General features: G+C 50.4%; 1 protein-coding gene across 1 annotated transcript in view; it reads right to left on the reverse strand.

Moving 5' to 3' along the window:
• TNR (tenascin R) overlaps nucleotides 1–13,213 on the reverse strand; it is an 81,819-nt gene that overhangs the window by 32,035 nt on the left and 36,571 nt on the right. Inside the window, 1 exon segment of the mRNA XM_042804970.1 lies at nucleotides 1,364–1,919. Within this exon segment, the coding sequence (XP_042660904.1) occupies nucleotides 1,364–1,865 (502 nt within the window). The 5' untranslated portion in view covers nucleotides 1,866–1,919.

A 13,213-nucleotide genomic window follows, 5' to 3' on the forward strand; every position in this document is an offset into this window, starting at 1 on the left:
GTGAATTTAACCCTTGCTTTGCACACACTGGTGGCACGTATGTGTGTTTTCTGTTTTGTCTTAATTGTTAACGCAGCTGATGACTGTTGCATTGCTGAGGGGGGGAGGAATGTACACGCTCACTTCCATTGGCTGCACAGGGGATGCCAGCCCGAGCCCCCCCGCTGCCTGTGCCGTCCGGGTTTCTTCCCCCCCAACCCACACACCCTCGGTCCAGCTCTGTTGACCTGAGTGTGGGTTGCACCCATTTCATTTTAATGTGTCCTACATATAGAGGAGTTTGGGTACCACTGGAAAAATCACACTAATAGCTGCAAAACTTAAAAAACAGGCAGGTGGCACTTGGGGGAAAAGGGTTGCTTTTAATTTTTCTTCCTCCCTGTTGTTGTTCTTGGCCTGAAAAGCAGTTTTCTGCTGAAAAGATGCCCTGTGTGGCTCTTTTTGCTTGGTGGCTTTTTCCTGCAAGGAGCCCAGGTGCATTGGAGCCCCGAGCAGGGCTGGGCTGTGCGAGGGATGGATGCCCTTTGGGACAGCCCCTCTTACCGACCTTCCCGAGACGTAAGGAAAACCATCAGTATGCTGGCTCCTGCGCTATTGAAACTCAGCCTCTAGCCCAAACCTTTCCTAACCCACCTCATTTCATCTACATGCTGCTTCCCTGGCTCGGAGGAATGGTTGCAGTGAAACAAGGGGCTGTCTTTGATGGGGTAACCCTAACGGGGGCTCTCGGGGAGCTTCACAAACCGCACCTATTTTTATTCAGATGAATTATCCTGTTGGTGCGTTTGTGCCTTTGTTTAGGTTTTGTTTGCATCCTTCATGGTAACTGAAGTTATTCCCTGTATTTTTTACTCTTTTTTTTTTTTTTTTTTTTCCTTAAATTCAGTGTTTCGTATGCATTCAGACCTCCTACAGGAAGATGAAGGAGTGTATTGACAGCTCCTGCAGTTCTGTCTTCAGCCCAGGGACAGTTTAGGAGATCAGCAGCTACATGTCTCTTCCCTGTCCCACAAGCAGTGGCAGATCTCTAACAGCATTGCAAGGACTTCAGGGTTGGGAGATCACTCTGCTCACCCCTTATCAGCAGTAATTTTATCTGAAATGGGGCTTTAGCTCTGGCTGTTACGGGGTTTCTGCAGTGAGTAGGATGCGGGGACTCAAGTGACCAAATCCCTCCCAGGGGTTTTCCTGACTTGGAGGACCTAAGCCAAGCTTTCCCCCTAAAGCCACAGCCACGTCATGGGTGAACATAGGTTTTCCTCCGTTGCCACTCTGAGTGGCATCACCAGTTTTGTATTTATTTCTCCTGGCTTTCTCTTGAGCCCTCGGTCCCCAGGAAGAGCTAACAGGATGGCATTACTACCTGTGGCTGCATTTTCTTGGCAGCAATTGGAGTTGCATTGGTCCCGGAGCATGGAGACCTCCCTCTCCAGCATCTCAATCCTGCTCAGCAGCTCCTGCAGGGACGGGAGGGAGGTGGAGCACTTGCAGGCCTGCTTGGGCAAGTTTATCCTGTGGGTGAAGGTGACCTGGCTCTCGCTGTCGGAGGTCTGCTCCGCGTACTCTGCCAGCCGGTCGTCTTCTGAACTCACCTCCTCGGCTGACGGCTTGAACATGGATGAGCAGCAGCTGTCCAGGGGGATGTTGATGTTGTAGATGTGGTGGAAGACCATGGGCTGCTCTTTGATGGGTGGGCTGCAGTTGGCAAGGCCACCCTTCTCATCCAGCGCCGGCCCCTCGGCCGGCTCTGTTGTCACCTCCAGCCGGCACTCAAAAGGCTTGAGGACGGTGCCCAGCAGAAGCAAGTTGAAGCCAATGAGCACGTTCCTCAGGACTGGGTTTTCACTGTCAGTCCCCATTTTCATGGGAGAAGGAAGAGTCTTCTAAGCCAGCCTTGGTCAACCAAGTGCGGGGAGGACCTGGGGACACAGAAGAAAAAGAACATGGTTGGTGCTAGCCCTGACACTGTGCTCAGTGTAGAGAGGCAAGTCCTTCTGGGCAAAATCATCCAGAGAGATGTGGGGCCAACTCAACCTGCACACAGTCCTGCTGGTTTTGGTGGAGCCTAAATCAACCCTGAGTGGAGCCTATGGCTGGTGGGGAGACCTTGCCATAGCCCCACCAGTGACACAGGCATATTCTTGTTGCTATTATTTTTTTGTTTGTTTTTTATCCGGTACCAACAAAGCACCAGATACCCGTGATGTCAGCAGAAGCACCTTGTATGGGATCTGCTTTCAGTGCCACATCAGAACGGCGCGTAGGGTTCAAAGGGTTAACACATGGGTGACGGTGACGCATCCCCATGCTCTCCTTTGGTCGTCTCCCCGTGCCCCAGGAGTTGCGCCCAGGGTTGCTAAGCTTCCTCCAGTAGCTATAGGAACGGCAGCCTTGATGTTAAACACCGTTAAATTACACCACTCAAGCTCCAGCTTGCTCAAGTCGATGCTCTGAGCAGACAAATCTCTCCTGTTAAAGTGGCTTCACCCCCTGCCCGTGCTCGGGATTACAGGTTAACCTTGCCTTGATTTGGAACAACACAACTCCTCGTTCCAGTATTGATCATAAGCCCCTGGGTGGTAATCCAGCCTCCGAGGACCACATTTATCTCCAGCCTAAAACCACCAGCGCCAGCCCAGTTGTGCCGGGGATGGATGCACCCCCATTACTCTTGTTGGGATTGTTGTCTTGCTGACCAGTACTTAACTCCAACTGGTTTTCCATGAGGAACTGCTGCCTGGTCCATCAGAGGATAGCACTAACGGGCAGGAAAAGCTGTGTCTGCAATGTCATTGCACCCAAAAATACCGTATCCCTCGTGTTTTCTTTGCAGGAGGTAGTTTATGTGCAGGCCTAGTGGGATTGTTAGAGTGTGGCTGCTCAGAGGGCACGCTGTGCTGTGGTTAGAGGCTCTCAGCCAAGACCTAGCACTGCTTCAGTGTCAGGACAGCTAATTAAAGATTTCCAGCTAATAGCTGCAAATGCTCAATTGGATTTCTTGCAGCATTTTAAGAGGGAATGTAAATAGCTGTCTTTGTGGCTCCCTACCCATATTGGGTTTGTAGGACCTGGGCTAATAAACACTGGAGATGTGCTTTGTGGTTCTTTCTGTACCAGCAGTGCAAGAGATGCAGCAGGTACATTAAATCTGGTCAACGGGTAAAAAGATGCAGAGAGATGAGGACCTCCTTGCTGCATCACCAGAAACTTTACCAAAGCTCCAAGAAGTTGTGGGGTTAAGGTATTATTCAAAGCCAGGACATGGCTCTTGCAGTGTCCAGCCTTAACTTATAATGAACTTCGATAATTCTGTATTTAGTAACGTTAATAACTCTGTATTTAGACTCTAAGAGGGCTTAGCCGTTCATACAATTTCAAAGACTACAAATAAGCACATGGGACTACATGATTTAAGAAGGACTTAAAACCTCCAGGACTTGACCTAAAACCCCCAAGCATTGTGGTGACCCATTTGGATGGGACCTGCCTTGAAGGGCCACTACGTGGAGAGGTGCAAATTGCCACATCTTCTAGCTGCAACACGATCCTTCTTTTGGCACATTCGGTGGCAAATGGAGATGGGTCGTCAACCTGGTCTGACTCAGCCACCTATTGCAGTAGCTCTCACACCAGTTCCTATAACTGGGAAATGGAGGTACAAAGGAGTGGCAGGCTGAGTGTTTCCAGTGAGATGCTTATAGCCAAATCTCCAAAGCTGCATTTAGTGCAGACCCCGTAGGGTCTGGGCCTGGGGTTTCACAACTGGTCCACACTAGGGCATGTTGGCCATGGTGAGCACGAGGTGCAGGGTGGTGGGGATGATATCCTGATGGCTTTTGGTGGATGCTTCCAGTTTACTTCATGTGGGGTCTTCTCCAAGCCATGGGAGCTGGCCTGGCAGGGTGGGTGCAATACTCCAGAGGATTCAGTTTGGTGTTTTTTGGGGGGGCAATAGGAGAGGCTGGTGGCATGATGCTTGGCTGTGATCCACAGCTGAGCCACACTCCAGACCGCTCATCGTGTCTGACTTTGCCGGTGTGTGTCAGTGCCATAAGCCTGAGTAATTCCCTCCCTCACTTCTAATGACTCTCCTGCTCTGGAGTTCCTCTCCAGCTCCCTGGGGAAAGTCTGTGCCTCCCCGCTTCCCCTGCTGCTGAATGAAAATATTTGTTTACTGGTTTCTCTCCTACAATACCACGCTACTCCAGAAAATATCACTATTCAACTGCCTCACAGCATTTGCAGTGTTATTATCCCATATTACCGCAATGTTTCTGCTGCACTTCTCAACTCTCTGCTTAATGCCTGCTTCTCGTGAGCAGTTACCTGAGACTCCTTTGGTAAGCTCTCTTTTTTTCCTGGTTTTAGGAAAAGCATGAAAAATTGAAATAAGTCCGTGGTGGGGTGATCTCCCCCTTCTCCCTGGCTCCTGTGTTGGCTCTGGCCATGCTTGCAAAAGACAGAAAGAAGGAGGGCACTGGAGATGACAATGAGAGGGAGTGAGAGAGGTGGGATTGATGTTCCATAAGCAGTGATTTGGGGCTGCACTCCCCCTGCCAAAATGCTCCTCTGCCTTCTGGACTCTCCAGCAGGTCCTGGCTGGCCCTGACTGACCCATGGAGAGACTTCTTGTCCCTGTGTAATGGGGCAGCCGTGACAGGGGAAGGCACAGGGACTAATTAGTGCCAGCTGCCTTTGATTGACTTGTTGGTGTTCGAGGCTAACTACCCGCTCCTTGGCCTCTTGCTCAGCTTTTTTGTGTGTGCTTGGAGTGGAAGTAATTGTGGCTGTGAGCCAGCTACGCCGAGCCAGGCCAGAGCTTCAAAAGCAAGCCTTCTTGCAGGATTACAGGAGCAGCTTAGACACGGGGAAATGATATCCTCCCCCTCCCTGCTCGTCCGATCCAGCCTAGCTCAACAGAGACGCCAGAACCTGTTTGTGAGCACAACTGGAGCTGAGGGACCGGGGGGGGAAGGGGTCCAGGTGGATGCAGGGATGAGGAAGTGGCAGATGGGTCCGTGGATAAAGCGGGGCGAGCAGATGCACAGCAGAGATTGCTCGCTAATGACAGCGAGCAGGTTGGGTGGTTAACAACTCCCTAACCCATAGACCGAAAGCCATTCATTTGCTGGTAGAAACTGCCAGGCTCATTGATCTGAATCTCTTTATCCACATTATTAATCACAGTGGACACTGGTGGGATGCTGCCCAGCTCTCATTTCTGAGCGGCAAGTCACGGCATCCCCCCCCAGCCCCACGCAACGCGGTGGCCTTGGGCAGGGGGTGATGCTGTAGGGGTGGTGGCATCCCTGTGGCACGATGCTGAGGGAGCTTTCTCTTTTTTTATTAGTATTAGAAACAGGATCATGGATGGAAAAAAAAAAAAAAAAAAAAAAAAAGAAAAAAAGGAAAAAATAATCCTGCATTGATTAAGTGCTAGGTCAGGCTTAATGCCACCGGCCGGGGTCTTTGCTGTGAAATGGTGAAAAGTCACCTCAGTTTTGGGCTGTCCCTGCCTCAAACCAGTCTGAATCCATGGGGTCCCAGAGGGCATAAGGATGTTCCTTGGTGTCCTCCAACCCACAGCAGACCATCCGAGCCATACAACCATATTTATCCTCAGCTTCTTCCAGGAGGCTTGGGTTGACAGTGCTGAAGCCCTGCCAAATCTGTGGCTGCATTCCCAAGGTCTGTTGTCTCTGTTCCCTATCTGATCCTGCTGTGTCTCCTGTTCCTAGCTGTCAGTTATTTGCTTTTCCCTAAAGGACCCCATCACCGTGAGCTCAGCTGGGGTGGGTTAGTGCAGGGATTTGGCTGGCAGAGCTCCGGGGCTGCGTGCATGTTCTGACAGCTCTAGGCTTGTCTACCGGGGAAGAGAAGCCGCATTAACATTCCTGCTTCAGGTTCCTCATCCTCCTGTCCTCCCAGTGCTTCCCAGCCCAGCTAACACTTCCCATAGGCAGCGACAGAACCATTGGAAACCATTGACTGAGTGAATGGATCCAGGGACTATGTATTTTTTCTTTCTCTCTGTACGAGGAAAAAGAAGCAAATTTCTGCTGTCATTTCACATGTAAAATTGGTTGCATTAGGGCAAATTTATCTGGGGTGGTTTTAAAACTTTTTTTTTTTTTTTTAAATTTTGCTTTCATTGTCACTAAGGTCAGATAAAACTCCAAGCTGGTGGCATTCCTGGTGACTTCAGTCCCTCTGTCCCCAGAGTTAGCCTTGGAAAATCTCCTGGCTGGGGCAGCAAAGGCAGCTTTGAGCTGGGTGCTTTCCCAGCATCTGGTGGTGATGTCTTCTCCTTCACTTTCCACCAGGCTGGGGCAATGCCTCTCTGTCTGCTCACACACGGGACAGGACAGTTGATCTCCAATTGCTCCTGGCACAGCACAGGCTTGGGGCTGCTGCTTTATTTTACCAGAGCTGGTTTCCCTTGGTTTGATTTGCCTTTTTTTTTTTTTTTTTTTCTATCCCCCCCTACAGTCCCCCAGAAACATGGGTGTTTGAATTAAAGTTCAAATTAAACAGTTATTAAAGTTAATTATGAAGTTTGGCAGGCACTGAGCTCTCGGCTCCAAAGCATTTAAACTTTGGGGAGCTGTGAAAGAATCAATCTGCTGCAATTTCTGTGTGGTGCTCAATAAAAATAAATGCACACAATATAAAACTGAGAAAAATATTTGAGGGGCTTTTGCCAAACATGTACCCCAGCAAAGTGCTCTCCTTCCCTCCCAAACGGCCTCTCTCCATCCAGGATTTGTGTCTTATGGGCCAGTGAAGGAAGAAATAGAAAAACTCTATTAAATCTACAGCGCATCCACCCTAATTATATATTTTCAGCTATTTTTGCATTTTGCTGATGGGCTGTATCTGTGTGAACAGCTTGGTGCTGGGAATGCAAAAGGGAACCCGTGTGCGGTGATGCTCAGAGCAGCTGCGCCGAGAAAGTCATTAATGGAGTGGCAGCGGTTTTGGGGGGGAGCATCATCCCAGAAATGCAACGCTGTGTCCCCCAGCAGCATCTGCAGCCCCTTTTATTGTTGCTTAGCAATATGAACGTAGCAAATGCAAACTGTGCCCCAGAGGCTGCTGTGGGATGGACGCAGGGACAACAGATCTGTACAATAGGGATGAATGCCAACAGTTTTATCTCCAGAAAAATACTGGAGATAATTTAATATTTGGATGGTCTAAAAATATTTCTATTTTCATGCCAGTTTTGGCGAATTGCTTTGGTTAAAAAGACTCCCCAATACTGCCTGGAAAGATGCTTGAAAAATTAAAGCAGTTGTTTCTCCAGACAGATATTGCGTACTAAAATATTTCTGAAGTTACTGAAGATGTGAAAATGAAGTGAACGTTTTGTTTTGGACGAGAAACTTCCTAATCTACCCAGAGCCTGTAGAGATATATGTGTATATATACATATTTATACGCATTTATTGCCTTCTCTTTTCCTGAACACTGGCTAAACCACAAGCCTTGCTTTTTGGTGCAGATGGCAAACTGGGGAATTAGATCTATTTGGAGTTCAGACCGGCACTCATCCTTAACGCCGACCAAAAAACCATCAAGAAATGGAGCTGGCTGCCTGCTTCCTCGGCACGGCAGGAGCAGGCAGACGAGAGCTAACAGCCAGCAGCCCCCGAGCCGTGTCGGGGCTGGCTGATCGGAGCTGTGATGTGTTCCCTGACAGAGCTCAGCCAGACCACCACGATGGATTTGCTCCTGGCTGCTGCTATTAGCGGGAGCGAGCCCGGGGCACAGCGGTGCGTGAAACAGGCAGGAAGCCTCCGAGTGTATTATTTGGGCTTTTATGTTGAAAAGTGTGCTGGAGGTTTCCCATAACTCAAAAGAAAACCAAACCCTCCCTTCTGGATGGTTTTCAAGGACTCCCCAAACCACCCTGGAGATAGCCAAGCGCTCAGCTCAGGTGGTGCCTGCTCCATGCTGCGGCGAGATGCAGCCCGTGCAGGCTTTCCTCCTGCTTGCCAGGCTCATAGGGAAGGAGATTTGGCTCCGTGGTGTCCTTGTTCTGCTTCCTGGCCACACACTTCCCATTCCAAGGTGACCACAGCGCTGGGAAACCGAGTTGGATTGAAAGCTCTGAAGCCCAACTCTAGTTGTTTTTCCAGAGCTCCCAAATCAGGCTGCAGCACTCGCTGGTTTAGAGCAACCCACCGCTCCTGTGCATCAGCACCGTTGTCAGCTCTAACACCGAAATTGCTCCTGGGTGCCACCAGCCACGGCTGGTGAGGATGTGTGCACGGGAAGGTGCACGCCTTGCTTTTGTTTTGCTTCGTGACCTGGCGAGGAACTCTTGTGATTTGCCCATCTCGCTGGAAAGCGCTTGCGTTGCATCAGCCGCTAACCGAGAAATAATGGAAATAATTGGGTCGGCTCCTCCACAGCTTGAAACTGCTGCAAATTTGGTGTTGCGGGGCTGATTTGCACCAGTCGGAGCAGATGTAGAGCTGCAGCATGTCCTGCAGACTTGATCCCCTCCCACAGATTTCTAGGAGGGAAGAACACTGGCTCCCAGTTATTACTAACCTACTGATGTGTAGTATGTCTGTTTTAAAAGGTTTTCATTGCATTAGTTCCCTGAGCTTCGTGTTGGAGTGAAAGTCCTTGCTATGTGCAAGCAAACAGAGTCCTCTCCCTGATCAACTCCTTCCACACCCTCTGCCTAATTGCAATCCTTGTCTCCCCTCTAAACACAACCTGTTGCAGGTTTGTGGAGGAATTAAAGGAGATGGAAACCTTAGAGAAGCAAAACATCATGTCCCCCTGTAATGCTGGTTAGTTGAAGGTCAGATCCTGCGGCCTCATGGGGCTGGAGCTGAGGACCAGCACTAATACCTGCACCACACCAGAGAAACCCAACCCAGTCATTGCATGCCACCACCAAGCAGCCCTCAGAGTGAGAACAATTTTTGCCTCGCTGACTAAATACATATTTAAGGATGAAATAGTCATGCTTTTACCAGTGTTCCTAAATACATGTGGAAGAAGAAATCTATAGTTCCCTCAACTGACTGCAAATGCTGCCAGCTTAATAACTCATGCACGCCTCTGTGATTGCAGCCTACGTTATATCTTGCTTTCATTATATATTCTTTTATTGAATTGCCACAGCATATATCAATAACCTCTATAAGCTCCCACAGGAAAGCAGGCAGCAGCTTAGCACAAAGGTTTTGGGGGAATCTCCTTTCATTTTCCCATTAACAGGTAAAGCCCGGATCCAGCATGTCTGGCTTTACGTAGTCTCTTTTGACTTCTGCCTCCCTCCTGTGAAGCACAGGGAGTTGCCGGGGTAGGTCTCATTTTTACAAGGGTGCTGGCTCAGATCTGAGCCCATCCCAACATTTTACTGAGCAAATTACAGGCTGGACGATGAGTGGATTGAGAGCAGCCCTGCGGAGAAGGACTTTTGAGGGTATTGATGGTTGAAAAACTGACTGTGAGGCAGCTATGTGTGCTTGCAGCCCGGAAATCCAACCATGTGCCGGGCTGCAGCCAGAGCAGGGGGGGCAGCAGGGCCAGGGAGGGGATTCTCCCCCTCTGCTCCACTCTGGGGAGACCCCCCTGCAGTGCTGGGGCCAGCTCGGGGGCCCCCAACAGCAGAAGGACACGGAGCTGCTCGAGCGGGGCCAGAGGAGGCCACGGAGATGCTGGGGGGGCTGGAGCAGCTCCCCTGGGGGGCCGGGCTGAGAGAGTTGGGGGGGTTCAGCCTGGAGAAGAGAAGGCTCTGGGGAGCCCTTCGAGCGGCCTCCCAGGGCTTAAAGGGGGGACAGGAGAGGTGGGGAGGGACTCTGGGTCAGGGGGTGTGGGGATAGAATGAGGGGTGATGGTTTTAAACTGACAGAGGGCAGATTTAGATTAGATAGGAGGCAGAAATTGTTCCCTGTGCGGGGGGTGAGGCGCTGGCCCAGGGTGCCCAGAGCAGCTGTGGCTGCCCCCTCCTTGGAAGGGTTCAAGGCCAGGTTGGACGGGGCTGGGAGCCCCCTGGGCTGGGGGAAGGGGGCCCTGCCCGGGGCAGGGGGGGTTGGCACTAGATTTAAGGTCCCTTCCAACCCAAACCACTCCATCATTCCGTAGCCCCAGACAACAAAGTTTGGGTCTTGCCCCACTTCCAAAGGTTAATTAACAGCCACTGGCTGGGGTGGGAGGATTTCCCACCCAGCTGGGAGGTTGGGGCATCACTTTGTACACCACTGTCTTGTCAGGGGGGATGAGGACCCTCCTCACTCCGGTCCCTCTTTGAGGGTCACACCCAGCTCCAAGCAGGATGGAGAAAGAGAGCCAGGTTGCATTATATGTTGCCTCCAACCAGCCGTCAGACCTTGGGGAAGTGGGAGGATAAATGCTCAAGCTGGCGTTAGGTATTTTTACACCCATCCTTACTTAACTTGGTTAAAAAGACCTGAGTTCAGCACTCCCCGCTGCTTCTGTGCAGCCAGAGACCGGCCTCACCAAGAACATGAGAAACAAGCCTCCGTCCCCAGTGGTCGCTGCCTCAAATACAGCCAGGAGAAATTTTCAATCAAATTCTCCCCCACAGTGCAGCACGTTGTGACTCGTGGTTAAATGCTTTCCTCCGTCTTCTAATGCCAATAAAAAGGCCCATGTCCCAGTGCCCTGCAGGAGGGTCACCCACTCCCCTTTGGGTCCACATGTGACACTGATCTGGCAGTGCCTGAACTTCCAGCTCCTACCGGGAGTCACTGGCTGCTAAAACGGAGCTCTTCCATACCTCCTTATGAGGCTGGATGTGTGATTTGAGTTGTGGCAGGCATTTGGTAGCCTGGCCCTTCGAGTGCTAAGATTTGATGTCTGTTGGAGATGGCCTTGGCTGTCCCGCTGCTGGGACAGGCCTGTCCCTCAGGATTCTCTGACCATGAAAGGTCATTGCATCCTGCACTTTACAACATATATTTTTTTTTTACCCTCAGTTATTAAATAAATCCCCTCTCAGTGAGCCTGTATGTTCTAGAAGGGATTATTTTATCCTTATGCCACATCTCTGGAAGTTAAATCAGTTTCACCAGGGAGAGCCTGGGGTCAGAGGCTGGCATGGCATAGCTCCCGCTGCTCTCCCCTGCATCACCATTTGCCCACAAAGATGCTCCTGTGGGTATTGCTCCTGCCCCATGCCTGTGGAAAGACTAAATTTCTAAGGAAAGGTTTTGGGACTGGGCCAGGCCTTTCTGAGGCGCTACCCTTCAGTGTTGAAGCTGTGTGCTGCATTTCTGAGCCCTGCGTTGGCTGCTCTGCCTGCCCCGGCGGCTCCCGAAGCTCTGCCGGAGATGCTCGGAAGCCGTAAAGGAGGAATTAACCATAATTATGGAGCATCGCAGGGCATAAACACCCTCTAAATCCTCTTTAATTACGTGGTAGCACTTAATTACATGAAAACGGGAATGTAAGTGCAAAAATAAATATGATTTCAGTTTTACCTTCAGCAGGGGCACCGGTAATTAATTTTGGAGGGTAATGTAAGACCCAGCTGAATGCATGGGCATGGTGTGGACCCTGCATGCACAGTACTGCAGAGGCACTGATGCCCAGGACGGTCAAATGTCCCTTCTTCTCCCTCTCCAACAGCCACAGCTTTGCCAGACCTTCCCATTCCCATTTCAGCATCATCCCTCTTTCTATCTGTCCATCCTCAGGCAGAGACTTGTGGACTTCAGGGTAAGGCAGGACTGGGCAGTGGGGTACCCGCTTATCCTCCAGCACAGGGAAAACCAAGCATGAGAATCTCCACGGTTAATTCATCCCATCTCAATTATGCTGTGAATCCACAGCCCGTAACCAGCCGGTGCGATTCGGATTGCTCCCAGCCATGGGCACAAGGCTTTTTTTTGACCCCGCTTGCTCCCAGCACTCATCTCGGGTACCAGCAGCAAGTCCTTGTGCTCATGTAGCTGATGCTTGGCTGTCATGTTGCATTAGAGTCTACGAGCCAACCCGGACCTCCTCGGGGCTTAGCCAAAGCAGATGCAAACGACCCAGCTTGGGATGCTCCGTCGCCAAAATGCTGCCACCCACTACCCCCAGCACAGATCGAGTGTACGACTTCATGAACATGAAGGAGTGTGTGATGGATTGCAAAGTCATGCTGAAGAAATCTGATGTGCCACGGCCTCCATCACCCCCTATAATCACCACGTGCTGCCAGCACAACCACATTTAAATAGATAACAGTGCTGTGGACCAGGAGAGGAAAATCCCTGCTATTATCACAGCTTTTTTGTAACCGTAATTAGGGGATTGTGGCATTTTCCCCTAGGAACCCTGAGCAGAAGCACCCAGGAACTAGGTTTGCTTTCAGAAAAAGCAAAACCACCCGCTGAAGTCAAATGAGCACAGTTTTTTTAACTTGTTTCTTGGTCTGCCTAGTCATTTATACCCTGACCCGAAGTCAAGGAAATGGAAAAGAAACGTTCATTTGGTGCGTTTTTGCATTCATTTCCCTCCCCCGCACATGTATTTTTACACCACAGAGATGAAGCAGAGCTGATGTGACCAGGGTCATGCATGCTGTGGCTTTCCTCTACCTGCTTTATAACCCCACCCCCCCATAGTGGAAAAAAAAAATCAGATTTTCCTTCCTTTTTAATATATTGCTCAAACTAAACCACGCGTTACGGCTGATTTACACGCATATGCAACCTGGCTGGTAGCAGCAGGGATTGCGCTGTTTGAACCCTCTAATAATTGATATTTTCTACTCGCCTTCACATTGTAATTTCCCCCTGAATATTCAGCGCAGCAGCAGATACTTGTGCAATAGATTTGAGGCTGGAGCAAAGCTGCCACGGTGGAGCTGGCTGTTGCTACAGGGTATATTTCCTTGGGCAAAGCTTGTCCCAGGTCCCTTTTGGGGACCTGCAGGGTCCCCTCAGGAGGGACACAGCCTTGCAGCAGTGACCACAAGGAGCCTACAAATGTTTTCTATCATCTCCCATCGAAAAGACAGCTGAAGAGAGTGCGAGCAAGCCGGAGCAGAGAAATGAATTGTAGTCCTGCTGCAGAGACTTCATTTGATAAATAATGTATATAGAGTTTGCAGTAATAACTGCTTTTTTCCGACCCAGTCAGCCGGGCTGGGTTTGACACATCCTGGATGTATTCCTCCTTCCGGACAGTGAACGGGATGACTGGCGCTCGCTCCCACGGTGGGGAAGGCAGAGCAGGC

The sequence above is a fragment of the Tyto alba genome, unplaced genomic scaffold, assembly GCF_018691265.1.
Source record: "Tyto alba isolate M040663 unplaced genomic scaffold, T.alba_DEE_v4.0 Super-Scaffold_1000006, whole genome shotgun sequence".
NCBI lineage: Eukaryota > Metazoa > Chordata > Aves > Strigiformes > Tytonidae > Tyto > Tyto alba.